This window comes from Gastrolobium bilobum, unplaced genomic scaffold (assembly GCF_033153095.1).
Source record: "Gastrolobium bilobum isolate Gb01-03AN ecotype WA unplaced genomic scaffold, APGP_CSIRO_Gbil_v1 utg3440, whole genome shotgun sequence".
Lineage (NCBI taxonomy): Eukaryota > Viridiplantae > Streptophyta > Magnoliopsida > Fabales > Fabaceae > Gastrolobium > Gastrolobium bilobum.
This window is the reverse complement of record NW_026897292.1, coordinates 192710-219757: the sequence shown is the minus strand read 5'-3', so window position 1 is coordinate 219757 and position 27048 is coordinate 192710. Positions and strand designations below refer to the sequence as shown.

General features: G+C 34.8%; 2 protein-coding genes across 3 annotated transcripts; one reads left to right on the top strand and one right to left on the bottom strand.

Annotated features, from left to right (window-relative positions):
* Positions 1–3156: 3156 nt before the first annotated feature.
* On the top strand, positions 3157–7657 carry LOC133305745 (putative clathrin assembly protein At5g57200). Its single transcript, XM_061505986.1, has 15 exons — positions 3157–3246; positions 3402–3471; positions 3759–3856; positions 3967–4105; positions 4219–4346; positions 4438–4530; positions 4659–4709; positions 5118–5183; positions 5259–5324; positions 5456–5536; positions 5615–5692; positions 5966–6148; positions 6230–6305; positions 6864–6976; positions 7223–7657. The coding sequence occupies exons 1-15, from the start codon at positions 3157–3159 to the stop codon at positions 7655–7657; spliced, it is 1767 nt and encodes a 588-aa protein (XP_061361970.1).
* Positions 7658–8867: 1210 nt separating this feature from the next.
* On the bottom strand, positions 8868–13279 carry LOC133305746 (uncharacterized). Of its 2 annotated transcripts, none has more exons than XM_061505987.1 (3): positions 12719–13279; positions 11937–12096; positions 8868–9259 (listed from the first exon to the last, which is right to left on the bottom strand). In XM_061505987.1, exons 1-2 carry the CDS (start codon positions 13122–13124, stop codon positions 11966–11968), a joined length of 537 nt encoding a protein of 178 aa, XP_061361971.1. In that variant the 5' UTR covers positions 13125–13279; the 3' UTR covers positions 8868–9259; positions 11937–11965. The 2 variants fall into 2 exon arrangements, with proteins under 2 accessions (XP_061361971.1, XP_061361972.1); XM_061505988.1 differs by having other exon boundaries at positions 8868–9245.
* Positions 13280–27048: the final 13769 nt, after the last annotated feature.

Here is a 27048-nt window from a genome sequence, read left to right as displayed (position 1 = left end):
AGTATGGCTCTAATCTAACAAGTAACACCTCGTTGGATTCCGTTAACCAAATGTCACCAAATGTTAGAGAAGATGTGACACAAACCTATTTTTCCTTGCAATCAACAATTCTTAATTTAAGAAAAAAAATGACTTTCGTGACATTTATCAATACTCTAACAAGAATTTATAGGAATCAAAGCAAGGACAATTATTTTATTTTTTTTAAAATAATATTCAAATCGGTTCATTACTTCGTGACTAGTCCGATTCGGAACGAGTTTCAGAATTGAAACTTTAAACTCATTCCAAAAATAATAATGGACGAGTCCTAGGATTAAGGACACTTTATATAAGCACATAAATAATATTTAATTACTAAATTTATATGTATATGCCAATGATGAGTGTTGACATATCTAGTTAAATCTTTCACCTATACTAATAGTGGTTAGGGTTCGACTACATTGATAGACAATATATATGTAACCATACTTTTTTTTGTTTTGGTAAATATGTAACCATTAGGGGTGAAAGTGGGCTGGGCTGAGCCAAGCTTTGCCTCGAAAAGCCCAAGTTTACGTCAAATTTTTTTAATTTGGTCTGACCCAAGCCTGGTACGAGTCTAACTGTTAGCCTGACTTGACCCGTTTATAAAAAAATAAATGGCCCGGCCTAGCCCGTTAGCCTGTTAATTTTTAAACTTCCAAGTAGAACCATGAATCAACTTTACAAAATACTCAAATTCTGTTACTAAACCAAAAATTATAATTTCAACGTCCAAACAGAATCATGTATCACAACAAAACTCATACAATCTGCATTTAAATCACTTTCAAAAGAAAAATTCTCAAACTAAATAACATATATTTTATCAGATCCAAATAAAAAATCCATACTATGTAAATTAAAATAACTACATGAATCCAACAAACACATCATGATACTTGTAGTAAGTATAACCTTTCACGAAAATCTTTTAATATATTCATATACACAATCTAACATGCTGAAATCTTGGTTCCTCCGATATAAGAAATAAAATCAGATTTCTATTAAAATATAATTGAATATAATTAAGTTATAAATGATTGCAATTGATTAAATTTATATTTTTTTTTCAAGGCATACTTATTCTATTTTATTTTATTTAAGATAAATAGTACAATATTGGCCCAACCTGTAGGCTTATAGGTCAGGCCTTGTGAAAGTGGGCCTATGACCTTTTTGTTAAACAAGTTTTTTCAAGGCCCAAACTCGGCCTATTTTATGAAATATACTAGGTTCGGTCTGGCCTGACGTAGGCCGAGCCGTAGGCCCTTGTAGGCCGGCCCGCCCCAGTTTCACCCCTAGTAACCATACTTTAAATCCTATAGGTAGTCTTCCCTAACTTTGTATGATGCATATCTTCTCCTAATTTAAACTTTTTGTTTAAATAAATAAAATCACATATATCTATTTATGTAATTATGTTATTATGTTTGTTTTGAATTATGCATAAATAGTTACATAAATAACGTAACTACAAGGCTTATCACATAATCCTGATAATGTTAACCACGCAAACTTAATTATTACATTTACAATCGTTATTACTTAAACACGCACAAAAAATCTTAAATAAATCGCTTGGCTGAAATGTATGGTATTTTCTTTAAATATAAGGAAATCTTGAAATAAAATCAACGAGTTTATTTGTTTCTATTCCTGATATATATTAAATTTCAGTTTATGTTTCGATATTTTTTCCACACAAAAATCCGATAGTTTAATTTTCATATAAAATTTCAAAATTTCCATATATAATATTATTATAAGGGTTTGGTGTTTGTCATTTTAAATGACATAAGTTATGTCATTTTAGGAGAGAGATAGACACAGAAAAATGAAAATAACGGGAGAGAGAAAGTGAGTGGTTTTTTTAATTTAAAATTTAAATAATTTTTTTCTGTGTCTGTCTCTCTCTTAAAAGAACATAGTGTTATGTCATTTAAAATGACAAACACTTTTCTCTTATTATAATATTATAAATTATAATAGAGAGAGATCCACTTACCACCAATTAAGTTTACTTCTTCTTATCACCAAATCTTAACAGTTAATTTTCGTCAATCTTACTGTTATAATTTATTGAATTATACTTATTAATTAACTATTAATTTTTAATAAATTATAATCATCAGATTAACGAAAATCAACGATAAAGATTTAGTAATAAGAAGTAGTAAACTTAGTTAGTAGTAAGTATATTTTACCCGATTTATAATATAATAAAGTTCCTATACCTGAGTCAGGAAATTCGGCAATAGAATAGTGACTGAATATTGAAATTATATGAATTAATGTCCTAGAGAAAAAGGATTAAAATTAAATAATATTATAAATTAATATGTTATGAAGAAATATAAAAATTGTTGTTATTCAAAAGACACTAATAATCGATTGTTCAAATAAAGAAACACGTCATTAAAATATAAAAAAAATAAAAACCAATCCTAAATCATCTAACTTATTCTAAATTATTTTAAAATATAATAAAATTATTAAATGATATTTCCAAATTGAGGAAGAATATTGTAACAATCAAGTAGTGTTACTACCAATGTTACTATCATTCAATTTCACTGTTAGATCAATTATGTTGATCCAACGGTTATATTTATTTTCATCTTTGTATAGTTATGATTTTCCATATTTAATACTTTATATTTATTTCTACCTTTGTATGATTATAATTTTTCATATTTAATGTTTTCACATTAAATATGGAGAATTATAACCATACAAAAATAGAAATAAATGTAACCGTTGAATCAACATAATTAATCTAACGGTAAAATTAATTGGTATTAACATGGATAATAACACTAATTGGTTATTACAATATCCTCCTTCTACTAAATATTCTACAACTCATTCTTATAATGAAAATACGGAACCCGGTTTTTTCTATTCTTAAAAAAATCAACCAACTGATTCTGCAGAAAGTTTCGTCAGATGTAACCTAAATCTCTCGTCAAAATTCATAAATTAGTTAAGACCAGCACAACATGAAAGTACCAAAATACCCCCTCCCACGTATAGAACAAACAAGAAGAATAAAAGCACACATTGCTCCTTCATCTTTCTTCCTTTCCTTCATCAAAATCATAAAAACAAACCATTTTTAATGAAAAAATGGGAACGTTTCAGAGCTTCAGAAAGGCCTATGGAGCTCTCAAGGACTCCACCAAGGTTGGCCTTGCCAAAGTCAATAGCGAATACAAGGTGATTTCACAATGTATATGTATATATATATATATATAGATATATATATTGAATTTCAAGCTCATTGTTAAAATTTTCAATTGTTATCCTTATTCTTCCAAATGGGGTTCTTTCATTTTATGTTTTGATGATTGTGTTACATTTTGTTTTTGAAGGAGTTGGATATTGCAATTGTAAAGGCTACAAATCACGTGGAATATCCTCCCAAGGAACGTCATGTTAGAAGTGAGTTGATATACCTCATTAGTAATTTTTGATTCTCAATTTTTGTTACATATAAATCATGCTTCTTCTTCTTTTTTTCATTTTTGATATCAAATGTGCCATCATGAAATTTGTTTTACGTAAGCTTTGGATCTTTATTCATATTCTTAAGATTCGGTATATCAATCTATGCTCGTTCATTTTCCTTGAAAATGATAGCCATAATGTCAACCTTAAGGTATAAATCAGATTTTCTTTTCTCTCACATTTTCTTTTATATCTATGATTTGCCTTAAAATTGTTTGCAGAAATATTCTATGCAACATCAGCACATCAACCACGAGCAGATGTGGCATACTGCATTCACAAACTTTCCAAAAGACTTTCCAAGACGAGAAATTGGATAGTAAATCCTTTTCATACTTAGCAGTTTCATATATTGTCGTTTGAATATGGTAGAACATTATAATTATAAGTGTTTGAACATTCATTTGTAACTGAATAATGAAATGACAGGTTGCTATAAAGACATTGATAGTTATTCATAGGACATTGAGAGAGGGTGATCCTACCTTCAGAGAAGAGCTTCTGAACTACTCACGCAGGGGACATATTCTCCAAATATCCAATTTCAAAGATGACTCGAGCCCTTTAGGTAAATTAGTCATGTTGATTATTTGTTGTAACCATTCTAACTTGACCATCTTCTAGACCCTTTTCTTATTCATCATTGTTCTATTTCATGACCAATTGAATTTCTCTATGCAGCTTGGGATTGTTCTGCATGGGTTCGAACCTATGCTCTATTTTTAGAAGAAAGACTTGAATGCTTTAGAATCCTTAAATATGACATTGAATCTGAGCGCTTAACAAAATCATCACCAGCTGTAGCTAAAGTGTGTACTTTTCCTTAATTTATTCACACTCAATTTTTTCCAAGCAACTTATATTTATGTTCAGAATATCAGTAACTTTCAGCTTTGACAGGCACATAGCAGAACTAGGTCTTTGGCTAATGATGATCTATTGGAGCAGCTACCCGCACTGCAGCAACTTCTATTCCGCCTTATTGGTTGTCAGGTATGAATTCAAAGGAAAAAGTCAGGTTTGGTTTATGCATTTTGTTGTTTCATATCTCTCCTTACCATTGATGTTACTGTATTTTATTAACTTCAAGATGACATGTAATTTGCTTTAACATCTTGCAGCCTGAAGGATGTGCTTACAGCAATTATCTAATACAGTATGCATTGACCCTGGTATGCATGTTTAGTACTCGTACTTTCCACATAATAGCCGTTTGAGTATTATCTCAGAAAATGTTTAGTGGCAATTGCATGACTAGATAATTGTTGATACCTGTACTCATGTGACCTTATGCGCAGTTGAACTGGTATCTGCCCACAAAGAGATTTTAGAATTATATCCATATGGCCATTGCTATTAGATAATATTGCTCTTCAATAGACGAAGATTACAGTGACTTGGTGAATTACACTCTGGATTTGCTACCCTTACGGAATTTTATTTACTATAATTCAAAATTATTGCAGCCTAATTCATCCCTAGCAGCATTTTTTAATTCCATGAAAAGTAATAGAGTTTTGATTATTTTTGAAGGCACCTCTTTTTGTCACTATATTTTGGCTTTTGGCAATCTTATTTAGGTATTGAAAGAGAGCTTCAAAATATATTGTGCACTCAATGATGGAATCATCAATCTTGTAGACATGGTAGTGTCTTATCTCAATTTAATTTGCCATTTGATCATGTGGATTATAAATAGTACTAACTAATGAAAATTGCAGTTCTTTGATATGTCAAGACATGACGCAGTGAAGGCTCTAAATATTTATAAAAGAGCTGGCCAACAGGTTTACAATCATATTTTTCTTTAGAGACATTCTTGTTGCTGTCCAATGTGGATTGAATCTTGTACTCTCTGAGGTTTTCCTAAAGAGACATACTTATTGAGCTGATGGTTTTTCTTACTAATACTATGCAGGCTGAAAATCTTGCTGACTTCTATGAATACTGCAGAGGCTTGGACCTTGCTAGGAATTTCCAATTTCCAACGCTGAGACAGGTTCCTTTTGCTTCTTAGTGTATACTTAATGTGATACCATGAATAGAATCTCATGAAGCACTTTAATTCAATAAACAGCCACCTCCCTCTTTCCTTGCAACAATGGAAGAATACATTAGAGAAGCACCCCAGACAGGCTCGGTTCATAAGAGACTGGTAAGAAAAAGTGATGTACAATTTCATTGGAGAAAACTTGTGCATTATGTATGTTCTTATGTTTGTATATGAATTTCAATGAACCAGTATGCATCTTTTTCTAACCTAATAAAATGGTAAAACTGGTATCAAGGAGAAACCACTGTAATGGGGGAAAAGTGATAATTACTCATAAACTAACTTGCTCTGATGCGTGCAACTGTAGATACTCTTTCAGATGCTTGCAATGCATTTGTATAATATGGTTCATTAATAAATTTCATTCAACACCAGGAGTATCAGGAAAATGATGAATCACCTAAAGAAGAATCAGAACCTGAAGAGCCTAAAGAGGATGAGAAACAAGGTGAAGAAGTCAATGAGGAAGAACCAGCAGCAGAAGAAGAAACACAACCTGAGGAAGAGGAGGCTGAGCCTCCTCCTCTGATATCAACTGATGCTACCGATGACTTGCTGGTATGTTTTGGTTATGGATTAATGGTGTGTGCATGTATGTGATGTTGGCTTGACAGAATATATATTTGTGGATCTTTCTAGGGTCTGAATGAAATAAATCCAAAAGCTATGGAACTTGAGGAAAGCAATGCTATGGCGCTTGCAATTGTACCACCTGGTGGTAAGGCCTAGAGTATTTGATAATTGATTAAGAAATATAAATTGTTTTAGTACATGCCTTTCTGGAGATTGCAACATGCTTGCCTAATGCATACTAGCATTCTAGAGTCTCTGAGATTTACAATTCAACAACCAAACAATGCTTGTTTGGATTTCCCATCTTAAACAAGGACAGCTTATGTGTAGATTGGACCTACCGTCACGGAAATCCAAAAAAGTTAACACAACTTGTTGAAGGAACAATTGTTTTTCCAACTTTGTCGCATGAATCTGATAGAAGAAGATGGTAGATAGCTGTAGCAGAAAGGTTCCATAATATCCTAGGCCTAGCAGTGATGTCATTTTCACAACGAAGATTTTTGTCTAAAATCAATGACGATATCAGTAGCATTTCCCATATTTGTTCACATACACTTACTGGGACTTGAATCAAAGAAACTTGTATAATTATTTTTTAAAATGAATATGACAATCATGCCTTCAATCAATTAAACTATACTTGCAGTTCGATGCTTGGTATCTTGATCCAATTCTAAGATTTTGCAAACTTATGTAGGAAATAATCCAAACAACCTTGCTTTGAGTAACATTGGTGGGACTACTGGTTGGGAACTTGCACTGGTTACAACACCAAGTAACCATAGCAGTCAAGCACCAGATCGCAAAATGGTTTGTTTCTCTGCTTACTAATTTCAAATTCTTATTATTTTCACATACTATAAGCAATGAGATCTACGATGGCTTAGCATAATTTTCATCATACATAATTAAGCTATAGATACACTTTCACACAGGTCATCTTTAGAGGTCATTTGAAAATGGGTGTTATGTTTTTGTACAACAGTCCACATATAATCATGAATGTTAAGAATAACACTTAATTGTTCTTCTTTCCCCTCTTTTCTGTTGAGTCAGGCTGGTGGTTTTGACAAACTATTACTAGACAGTTTGTATGAAGATGACAATGCAAGGAGACAACTTCAACTCCAAAATGCAGGTTATGGACATGAGGGAATAGCTATACAGAATCCATTTGATCAATATAATCAACATGATCCATTTGCAATGTCAAACAACATAGCACCTCCATCCAATGTGCAAATGGCAATAATGGCTCAACAACAACAACAGCAGCAACAAATGATGTACCAACAGCAACAGCAAATGATGTTCCAACCACAACAACAACAACAACAGCACAACATGATGATGGTACCTTACCAGCAGCAACCACATAATCAATACCCTCAACAGATGCAGATGATGGGTTCTCATAATCCATTTGGAGATCCCTTACCAGTACCTAGCCATCCTCATAGTTCCATGCAGGGAAACTACAATTTAATGTAGACTACACATTCTTTCCCAAAAAGGATGTATTCTTGTTCGGTGAAGTAGGGTAACATATTTTTTATTATTGATTTTATTTAATTCATTGTTGACCAGTGAATGTGATGTGTCATTTTTTTTTATTTGTAATTATCAATGATTCATTTTAGACAAATTATTCTCTTACCTAGATCAAGTAATACACCTGCATCGTTGCTTCCTAAGCTTGGTGAAATGTTTATTTTTATTTTATTTTTCTCAATTTTAGTTTTTTCTGGAAACAGAAACAAATGGTTTGATAAAACTGCTTTATATTTTGTTCCATAATAAACCAGTTGCCCCGGAAACACAATTGGTAGAAATGAATAAAAAATAAAAAATTGCTTTATTTTTTTCGCACACTTTTTTTTTTGTAACAAAAAATTTTGATAATACAAACGTTTTCGCACACTTTATTATATACAAACATAATGTGTCATCAGTATTAAATAGACACTATTTATTAAGTACACTATTTAAAGATTAAAATAATTAAAGTTATCAAATTGTAGTTAGTTCCAAAAATTCTTCTTGAACATAGAAATAAAAAATAATAAAATAAAAAACATTTCTTTCCAAAAAATAGTGGCAGAGATAAAATCTGACCAATTATATCTTGAGACTTTGTCTTCCAGACTTTGATCTAGACTACACAATCAAAACTGAAAAACATGTCATTTTCATTTTTCATCTGTTGCTTCATAAAGATCATCCACTCCTCGTTATGTTGCAATTTGCGGCTCCGAACAACCAAAAGTGCAATATGAAATTTTATTTTCAATCTATTGTTACTTATTCCAGCTGTCTTGACTTCGAATCACAACACTGTACCAGACTTCAAGCCACGAACCCATGTATTCCCCATTATTGATTTTACTTATTTAAAAAAAGGATAGAATTTATATCTATCTATTTTCATGTCTACTCTACCTACTTTTTTCTAATATTATTAGATCAAAATTTCAACTAACCACTGTCTTTTTTCTAACAATTACCCTTTCTATCTTCTCTTGATATTCTGATCTAACTATACTAAAGAAAAAAAAAGTATAATAAACATAAAAATAATAAGCACAATATTTTATCCCTATGAAAAATATAAATTATATACACTTAAAATAAATAGTGGAAGTTAATGCAATGCTAAAATTCAAGCTAGTGAGTAACTTCATAAAACTTAACTTATTCCCCCTCAAAAGTCTATTACAGTTACGTGCCAAAACAAAAAGATCTATTACAGTGGTATATATATCAATATGCAATAAATTAATCTCGTTCAGAGGAATGCTGTGAGAAACTTTTGCTTTTTATTAGTTGGATAAATACATACATTCACCCTACAAGGGATTCAACATAACAACATTGCAAATATTCAATATATACTGATTAAACAAATCAACGTTGACTCCAAGTAGAGTGAAAAAGAGTCAAATCCCAAAACCAACACCAGTACTGCATCTTCAGGAATTTCCATTCAAGTGCTTTGTCCTTCTCAATTTCCAAAGAGTCTAGTTTTTTTCCCTCGCTTTTTTTGGACTTCCCAATGAGCTTCGGTTGCACCATGAAAATCCTACATAATTAGAGCTGAGCTCGGTATTATTACAAGGGCGCGCAAAAATGTACAAAATACAAAGACGAAGCTCAAAATATATCATGCAAGAATCTGAACTATGAAATCATATGATTGTTAAAAACTTCAATTCTCTTTCATTTTGAAATGTTCCCAATTCCACAAACAAAAAAAGTAGGGATTAATGTTTCTCCTGACGCAATAGATAGAGTTATCTCTTATTATCCCAAAACGGCATCATTTTAGGGTTTTTAAAAAAGAAACTATAATTATAAAGATTAATATAACCTTAAAATAAATTAGAATTACAAAAAATACCATTTTTCCAACCTCAAAATGATGTTGTTTTGGGGTCATAGGAAATAAGTTATCTCATGTGACGAGAGAAACATTAAACCCATTAAAAGAATGTCAAATAAGCTATATTATCACCCTCCGCAAAAAAAGAGGGGAAAAGATAATACAATCTTGCACCGGCTCAATTTTAGGGAAAACCCTTGAAGGATGTTTCTCTCCTTTTTTCTACAAAGATTCAACTATCAATAACAGTCTCTATTCATTCTTTCTCTCTTCCACGCTATCTCTCGGCTCTCTCATTTATGGGTTCCTTCTGTGCCCGGGAAGATATGGAGGAGAGGATAGAAGCTTTGGAGAATTTAATTGGGTTCCTGAAGAAGACGACCAGTAAGCATGTACCACCATTACGTTCGTTGAATGTTCACATCACTGAGATTCACAAAAATATCGAAGATATCAAATCCTATTCGGCAGTTATTTGATCAGTGGATGAATAAACAAAACATTAATCTTGAAGGGGAAGAAGATGCCGGGCAAAACACTAGCGCACTATGAAAAAAAAAAACAGAGACACAACCTAACAGTAATCTTGAGTCCAGCTCTGAAGATTCTTTGACAATGATCCAGAAAGGTTGAGCTGCCTAATTTTGCCGGCAAGATCCTATGGGGTGGATTACTAGGATAGACAAATTCTTCAAAGTGCAGCAGACAAAACCAGCCATGAAGACTTGCGTTCATAAATCATAAGCATGGAAGATGTGGGAGTACATTGGTTTTGATTCTTGAGAACGAAGACACCAAATCCGACATGGGAGACTCTGACAGCAGCTATATTGCAGAGATTCAGAGAAAGAAATATGGGCAACATTTACAAAAGGTTAGCAACCCTGAGTAAAATCAGAGCAGTCGATGAATATGTCAAGAATTTTGAACTCTTGGTGGCACAGGCAGCCAATACTCCAGAGTAGCAACTCTTAGGGCATTTCCTGGGTGGTCTGACAAAGGAGGTGAAGTGTAAGGTGACGAAGCATGATCCCGAAGACATTACCAAGGCCATCAATTTGGCCAGAGTGGTAGAAGAGGAGCTTCCGGCCACCAACGGTAGTACTGGGTTAGATTCCCATTTACATAATACCGAGTTTCAAGCATCGCAAAGAGAAAGGAATCAAGATCCAAATGAGGTCTGGGGGCGACGGGCCCAGTAGGTCCAACCAGTTTGGGTCAGAGACAGACATTTGCAGGCCCAAACAGAAATTCAACTGGCCCCTGCAACTCATCAGATAGGAGTCCACAGGCAGGGAATAAGGCCTCATCACATCCAGCATCCAAGTCCAGCACTGAAAGTTTGCTTCCACCGCACAACAGAGGAGCCAGGCATCCCCCATATCAAGATTATGCAAGACAAAGAGAAGAGGGGCTCAGTTCGCCAACCGTACAGGCTGATGCATAGGTGCCCATGAAAAAAACATGTGAGTCACGATGTTGGAGAAAGATGAGCGGCTAGATGGAGACGGAGAAATTGTCCAAAATCAAGGGGGGAGAGTAATGTGGGAAGATGAACACCCAGAAGTCTCATGCAAGGGGAATCCCCTATTTCCACCTTGAGGACAGGTGGAATTTCAAGGGGGCGGCAATTGATAGGACCTAGTTAGTTAGGAAGTTATAGAATTAGTTACGTGGTTACCAGCGAGAAAGACAGGAGATTAGCTTAAATAGTAGGAGGAGTAGAAGGGAAAGCATTCAGATTTGTTAGTCTGAGAAAATAGAGTTGTAGCTCAGTTGTAAGGGAATCACTTGGAGGATATTTCTCTCCTTTTTATGTAAAAATTCAGCTATCAATAACGGTCTCTATTCATTCTTTCTGTCTTCCATGATATCTCTCGGCTCTCTCATTTCTAGGTTCCCAACAAACTACTACTCCTAAGATGTGTATGCATAACTCAGCCAAACATTGTCATCTTCTTTTGCATACAATTGTCAACTATTACACATTTATAAAACCAACAATACATTTAAAAGTTATCATCTTCATATGTGTTTCATGGTTTTTTAATTCCACCTCTCCTTTTTTAATTTAATACTTTCCCTTTCAAAATCATGCATAAATATTAGAAAGCTAGGCAGGTTGCAAATTACAAGTATACAGAAACAATTTAGAAAATTGAAAAGGAAAGGATTAGTGCACGCTGCAGGAAACTTGAAAAATCCTAACTCTTTCCATCCCCCTTCCCCCCCTTCCTTCCTTCTTTTGATGTGACATTCATTACTATTTCCTATGTTGCCCATCAAAAAACACAAAAGAAGTGATTTCCACTATAGTAGAACAGTGTAAAAAATAAAGGCACAACACAAGCACACAAGAAACTTCCAAGCTAAAGAGAAGCTTTTGCTCACCACAGCAACTGGCTCAGCTAAATTATGGATCATCCTTCCTCATCCTCTGAATGAGCTAGATTATCTGAAAACGTCAGAACCTTCACTTTCACTGTCCCCTCCATCCCTTCTGGGATATTTATCTCCAAACCACTATCCCCGCCCTGAGCGGATTCATTCCCTGAAGTCACAAAGACAAGCACATAATTTTGTTGGAGCTCATAAATCATATTATTTTCACACACCCCAAAGTGAAAACTGTTTTCATTGTTTCATTCGCAGTCTTCAGATGTAGAATAATTATTCTATTACAGTGAGCCCAATATTCAAACCAACAATTTTTTGCGCAAAAAACTTTGGAAGACTATAGCATTATTCCCTTGAAAAATGTTAAAACATTAGGTCATCAGAATCTTTCTCATTCCAAAAACTTTAAAGTAAACGCTAAACAAAAGACCCAAGACCCTATCTTCCTAATAAAACCCACCATCATCCTGTTCTTATAATCACATTGGCATTCCTTCAACACGGAACCAAAACTTCAGATTCTAAATGCCAGAAGGAAGAACCAAACACCTCCTCAAATCAATAATCAACATACCCATATCCTTTAATAAAAAATGTCGCAACTTCTAGGAAGAGGGGTTCCAGTAATATTTGAAGGGTGGCATTCAAAACCCAAAAAAAATGGTATTTTTTTCCTTAATTTCCCCAAATATAAAAGAACAAATTTTTTTCTTCATCCATTACACAATAAGGTGAAAAAATTATTCTATTTTTTTTTGTTTTTATTTATTTATTACCTTTGATGAAGAAATTGGAGGAGGGCCAACCGCGGAGGGTGGCGACGGAAAGGGACTCTTCGTCGGAGAGTTGGTCACTGACGGTGAGTTTGTGAACCAAATCGACGACGTTGGAAGGAGAAGCGCGTGGTGGGACCCAGAAGGAGGATCCCGGCACGAAAGGTAACCAGTCAGGTGTGGCCTTCTTAACGAGAATCCGTTGGATAAGGTCATCGAACAACTTGAGAGTAACCTCGTACTCGCCGTCGAGGTCGACATGGACTAGTTTCGGTTTGGTGGGTTGGGATGAACGGTGGCGATTAGGAACGGTCACCAAAGGGAAGGGCTTGAGATTGAGGTGGTTAAGGTTAAGGTTAAGGTTAAGTTTAAGGTTGTTCCTCGCCTTCGAGATGATGAACCTAGCCATGTTGACGAACGATACGGTACGGTGATTGAGGAGAGAGAGAGATGATGAAGAAGAGGTTACTTGTAATTGGGAAACAACAGAAATACAATACAGGGGATGGCACGTGGATTTGGGCACAGTTCAGAGGCGGTGGGCAATGCCGAACATGTGCGCTCTTGCCAACGACAAATGTATAAATAAAACCACTTATTACGCATGTAAAAAGGAAAACGTTTTATTTGCGATTTAGAAAATAAATTACTATTTTTTTTTTGAAATATTTTATCTAATTAATATAATTTTTTTTTTAAATTTCATTGGCTTATCGATTAATTGACTAATATGATGGAGTAGGATGATAAAATTCTTCGTATTAAGTGGTGTTTGGTTGAAGATTTCTTAAAACTTACCTATGCAAATCAAATTGACAAAGTAAGAAAGCAATGTTTGGTAGATGGTTTTACAAAATTTTCTTAGGTATTGTTCCTTATTTGTTCATAGAAAGCATGGCAAAGTTACTATTTAGAAAGACAACTTGATATCCACTAGGGCTAGCCTAGTGGTGTGGGTGTGTATAATAGGGTGTGTGTTAGTGTGTGGTAGTGTGTTCGATTCCCTGTAATTTCCAAAAAAAAAAAAAAGACAACTTGAGGGTGGTATTTTATATTTAGCTAGCTAAATGGCAAAAGAGCAACCCACTAATAGACTTAAAGTGCCAAGGTTTCACTTTTTTTATGGGATTATATTTGTAATTTGAAGTTATTTTCTAATCTATATTTTACCTCAAACCAAACATAGACTTTATAAATCTTACCTAATTTGTCTAGTAAATTTTTTTCTAACCAAACAACTTTTTTTACATTTTCCTACCAAACTCATTTTCCAACCATTTCCTTATCAATTACATTTCCCTAGTATTCAAAAAATTTCTCCTTAACCAAACGCCCCCTTAACATTACTGCGTACTCAAGATTCGGATTACTAATTAAGTTAGAATATTTATTACTAAAAGGGAGTAGTCACAAAAGGACAAAAATATCATGTGTCTGCTTTAAATCTTATGAATTAATTTTCTTTTTACACTTAACCGCTTAACAATAAAAAGAATAATAGTATATACACTTATGTGTATCATAATATTAAATACAAAAGATAAGAATGAGTCGGCCATAAGTAAGCAATATCCTATTTATAGCTAAAGTTTTTCTTTCTAAGTTGGGCTCATGATAAGGGGTTACACATCTTTATCTATTATATTTATTAGATGAGATATTATTGACTCATTCTTATTTATTAGATAGGATATTATTGACTTATTCTTATTAAATAGGATATTGGTGACTCGTAGCTGACTCATTCTTATTTATTAAATGGGAAAAATGTGTATAATTTTAAAGGATATAAAGTTGTGTCATTTTAAGTGAGAGAAAGAGATAAATCATGGGGGAGAGAGTGGAGGGAAGAAGATTTAAAAATATGGATCCCACATCTTTGTGAGAGTGAAAGGATGTAAGGAGTGTCATTTAAAATGACATACCTTTTCCCCTTATTAAATAAGATATTGGTGATTTATGGCAAACTAATTCTTATTTAATAAATACGATAGATCCATTTGTTCGCTGGCCAAACTTTGTGTTTCGATATCTGTTGAAATGGCTAAGAGATTTGATCTCATCTGTGATTTGATATCATCTAAAAAGGAGTGGAAGATCAAAGTTAGGGTTATCGGACTCTGGAGACAGCCCAACTTTCATCGACCTGAGATGAAAGACAATGTCGAGATGGGAGACAATGTCAAGATGGTTTTAATATATCAACATGTGAGTTTTGTTACGCATTTCTATCGTGCAGATTAGTCTTTTTTAATTCCTACAACTATTACATATTGCTTATGGGTCCTCCTTTTTGTAAGTAAGATTTAGTGGACTGTATGGGGTTCCCTAAGGATAAGAGATCGCTAGCGGAGGGTGGGATGTATGTCATACAAAATTTTGGTATTGGCCTTAAATTTGAAAAATTTAAGCCAACACAACATTGAGTACATACTTACTTTTAATCTAAGAACTGTTGTGACGCCAAGTGTCGATGTCAACCTTCCTACCAACAGTTTTTCATTCATGGAATTCGAGGAAGTTGAAAACTATCCTAATGACACTGTGTGTTTAGTTGGTAACGTTTTCTTCCATTTCTTCAAACGCATTATTATTCATCTATAACAACTAATGGAAATTTTGTTTGCAGACGTTATTGGATTTCTTTGTGGAATCAACGATTCTAAGGAACACATGGTATATGGAAAGAGGAAGAAGATGATAAACATAGAGCTGGACAATCTCAGGTGTTTTTTTATATTTATAGGGATGGGATAATATGAACGTTGCTATATTTATACACTTATATGTTGAATTGCTTATATTTATAGTTGTATTGTTAGCTGATATGGCAAGTAGTGGTTGCTAGTTAGTTAGTGAATTGTTCAAGATAAAACTGTAATAAAAGGGATACTCCCTAACCGATGGAGATATCATATCAATGTTAATGAAAATTCATTCTTTCAAATTCTTTTCTCTTTTTCCTTTTCGTCTCTTGCTTCCTTGCTCTTCTGCCAAGCACTAGATAGGAATTGTTATCCTTAAATAACCTTCTCCTCAAAGTCTAAAGGGAAAAAGAGTTGAGATTATTTTAGGTCCCAAGTAAAACGGAAAGATATAATGATGTTGGGATGAACTTGATCCCTCAATCTCGGCTGAGCAGCCTTTGCGGAAGTCAAACGCCGAGCTCTTAGCTCGGCTATCAGAAAGGTCGACCTGAACTCACCAGGTCAGCCTATACGTAGCATAAACGAAAATTGCGAAAAGGGAGAGAGAAAATGAACACAAACAAGATTTTAATGCGAGAAAACCTTCTCTAATGTGAAGAAGTAAAAAAAATCACGGGACATTAGTCCAGAATCAAACTTCCACTAATAAAATAATGGGTTACAAAAATCAAGCTTCACGAACAAGTGGTGGTACACTCAAACCTCCCCTACAATGGTGGTAATCACTCAAACTTCCACAAGGTTTTGTTTGAGAGTTTAGAGGAAAAGGAAAGCAGGGGAGGGAGAGGAAGGAAGTGAAAGAAATTAGAGGGTATTATATTCCCATGTTTAGGAGTTAAAAAAATGGTAAAGGAGAAAAATGGAGGGTTATTGAGATATTTTTAGCATTTTAACCTTTTTTAAAAATTAATATAATCATTTTATTTTATAAATTAAATTAAATTTAAAATTTGTAACAAAATTAATTTTGTAATTTTCACACTACGAAAAAAAGATTATATTTTCGACGAAAATTCTACATTGCAAACGACGAAAATTCCATCGAAAAATACTTTTCAGTCAGAATACTTTTCGTTGAAAGGCGACGAAATATTTTATTTGTCAAAATTTTTTAGACAAATAAATTTTCTGTCGAAATTTAGTTTTCGTCAAAAAATTTGACGAAAATAATTTCTTGATTATTTTCGACTAAAAAAAGAATTCCGTAAACAATTTTGACGAAATATTTTTCGTCCAAAATTTTTGATGGAAATGTGTTTGGATGAAAAAAAAAATTATCAAAATTTTTGAGGGTAATGTTTCTATCGAAACTTTTGACGAAATTAAGATTTCGTAAGGAATTTTGACAGAATAATTTTTCCGTCAAAATTTTTTACAGAAATATTTTTTGTCAAAAATTTTTATGAAAATATTTGTCGTAAATTTTTTTCGATTTTCATGGAAATTTATTATAAAATTTCAAAATATATTATGCCAAATTTTTTTTATGAAAATGTGTTTCATCCAAAATTTTCGATAGAATTATTTTTCGTTGAAAAGTTTGACGACAATGTTTCTATCGAAAGTTTTGATGAAATTTAGATTCTATCAAGAATTTTGACTGAATTTTTTTTCGCTCAAAAATTTATGTCAATGATTATGAACAAATCTTGTTTCGTTTTTAATTTCGTCTCTAGTTTTGACGGAAAAAAATTTCGTCTCTATTTTCGTCGTAATATGATTTTTATCAAAAAATTTGTTATTATTTTGGACAAAATTTTTTTCGTCGATTAATTCTATCGGTATATGAGACTTTTCTAATAACGTCACATTTAAGTAATTTTCATACTTTAATAATAAGGGTAGATAAGTAATTTTTAATATTTCCCCCTTCCAACCCCCTAAATTGGGGGAACTTTAATATTTTCTTCCCTCCATTTTTTTAAACTCACAAATAAGGGAAGAGATTAATAAAACTCTTACTTTCCTTTCTTTTTCTTCCTAAAACTAACTCTCAAACAAAACCTAAGGGGGTCTAATACTCCAGCTTCTCCCTAGAGTTGCTCTCAAAATCAAAACTTTAAACTTTTCTCACAAAATCCTCAAAATGTCTTAAGCCAACCTTTTACTTTATCCCACAACTAATGCTTATATAGGGGAGGAAAAAAGTTCAGGGTTTAGGGTTTTTCAAACCCCTTAATAGGCCTTGGGCATTGAAGGAGGAATAGGACCAACAATTCTCCCTTTTTCGACTTAAATGCGTCGGCTTCGGCAATAACCTGGCACCTTCACAACAGTCTTCAAATTTCTTTGCTAGTACCGGCTTGGTCATCATGTCGGATCAATTCAGGTCGGTGTGCACTTTGATGAGTTCGATCTCTCCATCTTCGCCTACATCCCAGATCCAGTGATACCTCACATCAAAGTGTTTAGTATAACACCTCAATTTCTAAATTAAATATTAATATATTAGATGAAAACTAAAGGGAAGGATTAGCGAAAATCCTGGAAACTAGGCTAAAAAGGAAAGAAAAGGTAAAACGGTAAATAGCCAACCACATAACCCTAGGAAGGTAAAATTGAGTAGAAGGTCTCAGATGATAAAAATAACCCTGGAAATGGATTCAGAACGAAAAATTGAGTGGTTAGACAAGTTTCAGAAAATTCAGTGAATAGTATTTTTACCGGGTAAAAATATTGCGGTACAGTTGCACCGTAAAACGTGTCGATTGAGTTTTGAGCTCTGGGTTTTGAATACAAGTTATAAATGGTTTATAGAACTAGGAAATATGATTTTTGATGAAATTTGACGGAAATTAGTAAGTTTGGGGAAGCGTGCCTATGGCGCGCGTAACAGCTTAAAACTACATTTTCTCCGAACGACCGGAAAACTTCGGATTCACCTGATCAAGGGTAATTAAAGGACAATGGTTAATGTTAAAAATTAGAGTTTCTAAATAGGTTATGAATTTATGGACGTTTAGTGGAATCAGAGAAAAATTTGAATTAGTTTAACATCGCGTGAGGTGGCGGTGGGCCCACCTCACTTAAATCACTTAAGCCACATGACATAACACTATTCATGATCATCTTCCCCTCCCTTTCTCTCTCTCAAAATCGAGCCTAGCTCCCCCACCATGGCCAAGCACCTTTGAAATTTCATTTCCTCCTAACTTCATCAAATCTTAACCGAACCGAGTGATTTTTGTCTTGAAACTCGATGGAAACCACCACCCGAACCAATTCCACCGATTAGTTTCCCTTGAAAACCTATCATTTGTGAGAATTTTGACAAACTCAGCCACGAATTTTGGGGAGAAAATTGGGGTTTTGTTGTTGTTGCTCAAGCTTTGCTTAGGGATCAATTAGAGGAGCCTTTATGACTTAATTATAGGTAAGTTTCAACACTTTTAATGGTTAGATTGAATGATTTATTTTCATGAACCCTAAAGGGGTTTTGGTTGATTTGTGTAGTTAGAGAGCTCAATTGGAAAATGTGTATTAGATGATTATGCCTTAGAATGATGTGTTAGAGCTATAAATGCAATAAAAATTATTGGTGAAAAAAATGAGTTTAACTTAGAAAATTTTTGGATAATGCCATGACTTTGTGTTTTGGAATTGTGTTAGGATTGTGTAATTGACTTGTGTATAGTTGTATGATATTATAATGGGATTGTATGAGGTGTGGAATAGTTGAATTGAGTTGAACCACCCTTGGTGATGGCCTATGTACAATTCGGCCTTAATGGATGAAATGGGGAATTGATGTTGTTAAAATTGTTTGGTTGATGTGTTATGTGCTAAATGGTAATTAGATGGGTTGTGTGATGGTTGGAAGGTTTGAAAATCAATGGAAAAATATTAGATAGTGTTGAATTATGAAATTGAACCTAGAGCAAATTAATTGGCAAAATGATGTTTGAATGATGTAGGATGCAAATTGGCACCTAAAATGACATTGGGGTAACCTTGGGATGCTTAAGAAAAATGAAAAGAAAATAAATAAAAATATTTTGTAAATTAACACTACAATGGTCGAACCACACCCTTGGTGGGGGTGGATTTTGACGTTTTTGGATTTTGATAAATTTATCGTGTGTTAATGATCCATATATGATCAATGTAGATTGTCGTACGCGGATCTGAACCCCGAACCGTGAGCTCGGTGGGTTGCCCTTGGTCCCGGACCAAGTGGGATTGTGGCATTTCTGTGGTGTAACTAGCTCGGAAAATATATTGCAGTGGAGCTGCAGGAAAGGGTTATACAGGTAACCTCTTGGTACTGGGGTTTGATCCCCTTGTGTGTTCCACTATGCCCGTTGAGGGTGATGGCAGGAAGTGTATGTAAATAATATAGGATAACATGTTCATGCATATTGTATGTGTGTTGGTACATAGGATGTACCGTGTCTCTGGCCAGTAGACGGTTTGCCTTCGAGCGTTACAGACTTCCACTGGATAGGTCTCCGAGAGGGAGTTCCAGTTGACCTAGGGTCGTGGTGTGTGATCCGGATAGGAGAACACTAGGAAGTCTCAGGTGGATATGGTTGGTGGGTGCCTTGGTTTGATGTTCTGGGAACACACCTTGGTTGAGACCTGCAGGCTTATATGCTGAGCCAATAGGCTGCACGTCGCGTGGTTTTGGCATTGACCATTCCAACTTTGTCGTATTTTGTATCCCTATGCTTCCATATTTCACTAAATTCCTTGCTTTATCCCGTTTTAAGATGTTATGTTATGTTATTTATATGCATCAAAGTGAACCATTAAGCGGTGTATTCTCCAGAACTTCTGGGTTACTGAGATATATTCGTATATCTCACCCCGCTTTGGGGGCTTTATTTCAGGAGGTAGCAGTGGCACTAGAGCGGTGGGCAAGAAGCTCATGGGATGACTGAGACATAGGATTGTTTATTTTGCATTTTGGTGGTCATTGCGTCTAGGCTAGACTTAGGGCATGAACATTGCATATGGATGTAGGAGGAGGTTTATTGTCATATTTGTTCATGTCATTTTTGCCTAAGTCTAGCTACATATGTCATTTTGAGGTTTATTCATTATGTTGTATTTGAAGATTATGGTTTGTAAGTGTAATATTTCATTTGGAAGTTGTAATTTGTACATGAATACTTGTTGTAATATGGAAGCATGTAATATGATGAAAGGGCAATAGGCCTATTTTAGGATTATGATTATGTGTATGTTTAGAAAATGCATGCAAATGGACCTTGATGATTGAAATATGTTAAGTGTTAACAAAGTAGCAATGTGATATGAATTAAGTAATTTAATATAAGCTGTGATGGGTTGTAAGAGCCTTAAGGCATTGTTGGTCCTTGTGTGTGCCACCCAATGATTATTAGGTACAATTATGGTCATAGAACACTTTTGCAAACTTGGGGATTATTGGAAAAACAAAGAAAACTCTGGCGATTTTTTTAGAAATTAGCAGAATTTAGGCAAACTTTGGGAGAGCATATCTCCCTCCACAGAGGTCCGATAGGGACGTGTCATACGCCATTTTGAAGCTTGAGATGTCCCATATCTCATGTTAAAATTTGGGGAAATTTTGGATTGGACGCCGGCCTGTAGAAGGCAGAGAACACGGACTGTTCAGTGGGCTATTGCACATTGGGCAGTTCTGGACCGAAATTAGGAAATTTATTCCCGCTTCGTTTCTCGATCAAATTAGGTGTATGCTATATAAAATTGAAGCTTGAGGTGTATAGTTTGTTGTATAAAAATTTGAGAGTGATTGGTTGAGTGTATTTTATGCAGTAATTGATTTAGTGAAGGATGTTTGGAGCTGTTTTGGGGTTGGCTGACAGATTTGCTTGTCCAACTTCAAACGGCGATATCCGGAGCAAACGAGAACTTTATGACTCGTGTGATAGCTTCCTAAAAATTTAATTAAGTCTATAATAACATACTAAAATATGGGAGACTTTTTATTGCGGTTCATCCGCAGAAAATTAAAGACCGAACCATGTTCAGGTAGGTAGAAAACGTAAAAGTGAGATTTTAGCTATGTGGGTTTATGGGAACCCCTTAGTGACTTGAGAGATGTATATATGTTATAAAAGTAGTTTAAATAATTATTTCGCAAATAGCTTATAGTTACGGTCACAACTTTTATTTATTACGCTTTTTATTGTTTTAAATGCTCGCGTAATAAACGAAAAAAGTTTACTCGCATTTTTATAAATGAACTGTTGTGATTGTATCTGCTTTTAATATCATAAATAATGTTAACAATACCGGTGTACAACGGGCTGTTACATTTAGTTTGGGAATGATAGGTCAAATTATTCGCAACATGAATTGCGCTTTGATTGTCACATCTCAGCTTGTACTTGTCTTGATCACGGTCAAGTTCAGAGAGAAACCTCTTCATCCACAATATTTCTTTGCTTGCCTCAATCGCGGCTATCTACTCGGACTCGTTCTTCAAGAGTGCCACACACTTTTGCAATTTTGATTTCCAAGAGATAGCTCATCTTGTAAATGTCATCAAATATCCCATCATCGACTTCCTTGGGTTGGCATCTCCCCCTAAATCAGCATCTGTATAGATTTCTAGCTCGACCTTACTTTCTTCAAATCAGAGGCATAAACTCGTCTTTCTTCTGAGATACTTGAAAATTCCCTTCACTGCTTCCCAGTGCTCTATGCTGGGGTTCGACAGATACCGGCTTACTATTCTAAAAGCATATGCCAGGTCGGGTTTCGTACAAACCATTGCATACATCAAACTTCCGATGGTGGATTGGTATGGGATTTTTAGCATCTCGTCTTTTTCTTCATCAGACCTCGAACACTGCTTCTGATTCAGCTTAATATGTCCGGCTAAGGGGGTACTCACTGTTTTGGCCTTGTCAATGCCAAATCGCTTCAGAATCTTCTCAATGTAATTTTCTTGACTCAGCCAGAGTAGCTTTTTTTGTCTATCTTGGACTATCTTCATTCCGAGAATCTACTTTGCAGAGTCGAGGTCCTTCATTGCGAAGGACGAGCTTAACGCCTTCTTTAAGGAAGCTATTCTTGACTTGTCTTGCCCTACAATCAGCATGTCGTCAACATATAAAAGAAAGATTAAAAAATCTTTGGCCTCATATCTCTTTACAAATACGCAGTGGTCGGCATCTGTTTTCACAAACTTGTGATCAGTCATGAAAGATTCAAATTTTTTGTACCACTGCCGAGGTGTTGCTTCAAACCGTATAGACTCTTCTTCAACCAACATACTTCTTGTCTTGGAGCTCGGAACCTTTCAGATTGCTCTGTATATATCTCTTCTTCAAGGTCTCCATGACGAAATGTTGTCTTCACATCCATTTGTTCCACTTCGATATCCATTGAAGTCGCAATGGCTAGAATAGTTCGGACCGAAGTCATCTTCACCACGGAAGAGAATATTTCTTCAAAGTCAACTCCCTTATTTTGATTGCAGCCTTTCCCCACAAATTCTGGTCTTGTATCTCGACTTCTGGTTGTTCTCTTCATGTTTTATTTTATAAACCCACTTATTCTTCAAAGCTCGTCTTCCTTGAGGAAGATTGATCAATGCATAATCCTTATTTTCATACAGTGACTTCATCTCATCTTGCATTGCTTTCTCTCATTCTTATTTGTCTGAGCTTGTCATAGCCTCATCATTACTCTAAGATTCACTATCTTTAGCAACAATGATATATTTATCAGGTGGGTACCTAGTCGAAGGTCCTCTCACTCGAGTAGAGTGTCTAGTCGGTTCATCAGGCTGAGAATCCACCTTATCATGCTCATCTCGGATCTCCAGATCATGGATCTCAGCATCTCAGTCATCAGTACCTCGGTCTTCCGTACCATGGTCATTCTCAACATTTTCTTCATTCTCTTAATTTTCTCCCTGTTGCGAAATCGGCAAGTATACCATTCGTTTCAATTAATAAGTAAAGATCGTTTCCTCGAGGATTAATGCACCAAGTATTAATTTAACTGTTCCCCTTAAGTTGGAAAAGAAAATTTGTTTGATTTATGAAAGTAATATATTTTGAAATTTTAAAAACAGAATTTTAAAAACAATAATATGAAAACGCATGCAAGAAAAGATCAAGAGCGTAACAGAAAATATGAGATTGATTAAAGATTATAAAAAAATATTGTAGCCAGGATGCACTTCACCTCCGATCCTCCCTTATATTCTTATATTGTATTTTATAATTAACTAATTCGTTTGCTCAGACAATTCATTATTTCCCTATAAATTAGTTGAACCCTAATGTCTTAGTGATTTCAACCTTTTAACCCAATTAAAATCCTAGTGTCCTAGTAATTCCTCTTGAATTAAGCATTAAGCAAATGAATTAAAGTCTGCAATCTATGTAAGCCTACGTCTAGGTCATGCACAAATTGTTAGTCTACCCTTGTCCAGACTAAAACCCTTATATGTCTATTGTGAGTCCAATTCTAATCAGGGTATGGAAGAATTAACACAAGCAGAATAAAACAAACTAACTAATTAAATTATAAAAATAATACTGAAAATATAAAGGATTCACATCGGGTCCGTGATCGTAACTACAAAAAGAAATTAGCCAGACATATTCATGTCTGACTTAAACAAATTCAAATAAGAAAAACTGTTCATAAACGAAAAAGAAAAGAAGAAGAAGGAAGTTCAATAGTCTTCAGTCTTCAACTCCGTTGGAATCCTGATCTCCAGCGCTAGTCTCCAAGAATTCTCTCAATTCTCTGATCCTCACTATTCTTTCAAGCCAAAGATGTTTGTCTCTGGGAATCTGAGTCTCTATTTATAGACTCTGTACCCTTGCTTAGAAATCTTGATTATATCTGCATCTTGTATCTTGGTCCAATCGTTCTCTGATTCAGAATAGGTTATGTTCCAGATTTTTTCGTATCTTCCACGCTACTAGCGTGGTTCCCACGCTGTCAGTGTGGGAGTTTTGTTCACAGTTCTGGAAGTTCACGTTACTAGCGTGGTTCCCAGGCTGTCAGCGTGGTTTGCAAGATTGGCTGGCGCTACTAGCGCGAATGAAAAGTTCTTTTGGCGCTGTCAGCGCCATACCTACGCTATCAGCGTGGGGCTTCAGTTTTGTACTTCCACATTGGGCTTCTTTTTGTCCTGTTTTCCTACAAAATCAGAAGGAAATCAGTTGCATGATCTTTGATTGACATTTATCAAATTAACAGTAATTACAGCCCTTTTTATCCAGGATTAATTAAGATTCTTTCTCTTTTTGGCTTAGATTCATATATATGTTGGAGGCATATCAAACAATCCCAGATTTGAACGTTGATGTCTTCAGCAATGTAATATATTAAAGTCAGAAGCAAGGATTAACTCTGGGAAAAAAAATATGGAACATGAATATGTTAAGAGACCAAACTGTTATGCATGTATAACTTCGTGTTAAAAACTTCAAACAATGCTTTTCAGTTGTATCAAGAAATTCATATCATAACTTGAATATTCCTCACTAGATAATTATATAACTCTCATCGCTCTAGTGTTTGAAGGTTTCACATTCATTCCATCAGTGTAGTAGTAATTCCATATGCTTGAATATATTCTCAAGTTCCTAAGATTGCGGAACCCATTTGACATGCATAGACTGATGAAAAGGTCTTTAATAGGTTATAACTTGGCCTGGTTTTGGGGTAAGAATTTTTTTTGGACAGAGGCTTATTAATTTGAGACTGAAATACTGAGATTTTCTGAAAAAGCTTCCTTCTCAATCTTTATTTCTGCCACTTTTCGTCATTTCGGGATTCTTATTCCATTTTCCACTACCTTTTTCTTTTCTTTCCTTGTTTGCAGATGTTTTCTTTCTTTTCTCTTTTGAGTTGCATTTTTGCAGACCATTCTTCTTTTTCCTTTTTCAACTTTCTTAACTTTTCTTTTGAGAAGTACCTTGAATCTTTTTCTTTGGATCAGCATTTCAATCTCTCTCAAGGTGTGTCAATGGGAACAGGGTTAAGTAATTTTCAGTAGGTTTTTGAATAAATTGGTCTAAGGCTCAAAAGGGCTAACAATGGAAATTCTTTCTAAGTAGGCTATTTGGTTCTAAGTTAACAAGAATAACATGCCTTTATCATGTCAATAATCATGCAAGCCGGAGAAACAGTTCAAGTTCTAGAAACTACTACAGTGAGGCCCCTCTGAAAAAAAATTATTTCTGTTTAGGCTCAATCCTCACAGTTATAATTCAAACTAGAATCTAATTTCAAAATTTCACATCAAACATTATATAAGAATTTTCATCAAAATAGTTATACAAACGAGCAATCATCATTCTCAGATTATAAAACAACTTAATGATCCACATATATCATGCTTCTTATGATTGAATCTAACTAATTACTGAGTAAGCTTTGCAAAATCTAGGAATGCTTGTTCAGGAATTCACTATTTTTGGGTTTTTTTAATTTTTCTAAAAATTGAATAACAGCAATAATTAAAATAAAAAAAATGAAGGTTAAAATATCTCCCATTTTTAACAGAAAAAATTTCTGTTAGATGTTTTTAATTTCTGTTCTTGGGAGCAGAAATGGATAGAAAACTCGTTTGGTAAAACTGGCTTATTTTTTTGTTCCTTGATGAACCGGTTTAATTTTTGTGCTGGGAAACAGAAAAAAGAATAAAAAAATTTCTGTTTTTTTGTTCCCGGGCACAAAATGAGAAACACTTATTTTTCTTAATTACTCTCTACCACTATCATCATCATCACCACCACCACCATCATCCCGACACGACAACCACCACCATCCGCCGTCGTCGTTGTACCACCAATATCGTCGTCACCACCATCACCACCACCACCACCACACGATGCGTTGTGTAGTTCCGCAGATAGCAGGTATCACATACTGTAAGCGCCCAATTTCCAGATTTAGAAAGTTGTTGTCCTCAGCAAAAAACTACACTAGTCGAATGAAGCTAATTCTGCACAGGTGGAACACACACACACACACACTTGTTAAACAGTAAAACAGAATAATCATCAACTAATCCTTAAAAAGGAGATATACTCAAACCCAAAATATCCAAACTAAATACTCAAAACAGCAAAATAAAATGCTAAAGTGAAATAAATGGTGAAGTGTGTGTGACATGGAATGCAATATCATCATAAGTCGTCCATGGTAGCATCAGCATCTGTGGCAGTTGCAGGATCATCCTGTTGAGGAGGTGAAAACTGAGACCGGTAGCTGGTGGTGTCAATCCCACGGTCCAAGCATATCTGCTCCATCATCCTCATAATATAATCATTGTGGACCATCATCCGCTGTCTCCGATGATCAAGAGTCTGGAGGAGGAGAGAATCTGCAGAGGAGGCTACAGCTGGTGCCGTGCTGGCTTATCCTCTAGCTCTGGAGATGCTGGAGGTGGTGGTGGTGGTGGGGCTCCATCTGATCCATGAGACGCTTTCCATAGTGCATGTCTGATGGACTCATTCCTCATGGCAGTAAAATGCTGCTGGCACATTTTCAGCGGAACCTTTACATCTAGGGGTTCCTCATCTGGTATCTCTACTCCAGCCTGCAAATATAGCCGTGTAATCAATGAGCTATGTGCTAGGCGAGCATCTGGCTTACCATGAGTGATGACGTATACTGATGCCGAAAGCGCATAGAAAAGTG

Bases quoted from the DNA above. Each gene is read 5' to 3' on its own strand.
- LOC133305745 (XM_061505986.1), top strand. From the start codon at position 3,157: ATGGGAACGTTTCAGAGCTTCAGAAAGGCCTATGGAGCTCTCAAGGAC. The intron at 3,247-3,401 runs GTGATTTCACAA...TTGTTTTTGAAG, and splicing joins AAGTCAATAGCGAATACAAG to GAGTTGGATATTGCAATTGT. The intron at 3,857-3,966 runs GTAAATCCTTTT...ATGAAATGACAG, and splicing joins CCAAGACGAGAAATTGGATA to GTTGCTATAAAGACATTGAT.
- LOC133305746 (XM_061505987.1), bottom strand. From the start codon at position 13,124: ATGGCTAGGTTCATCATCTCGAAGGCGAGGAACAACCTTAAACTTAAC. The intron at 12,097-12,718 runs GTAATAAATAAA...TTGTGACTTCAG, and splicing joins CTCCAATTTCTTCATCAAAG to GGAATGAATCCGCTCAGGGC.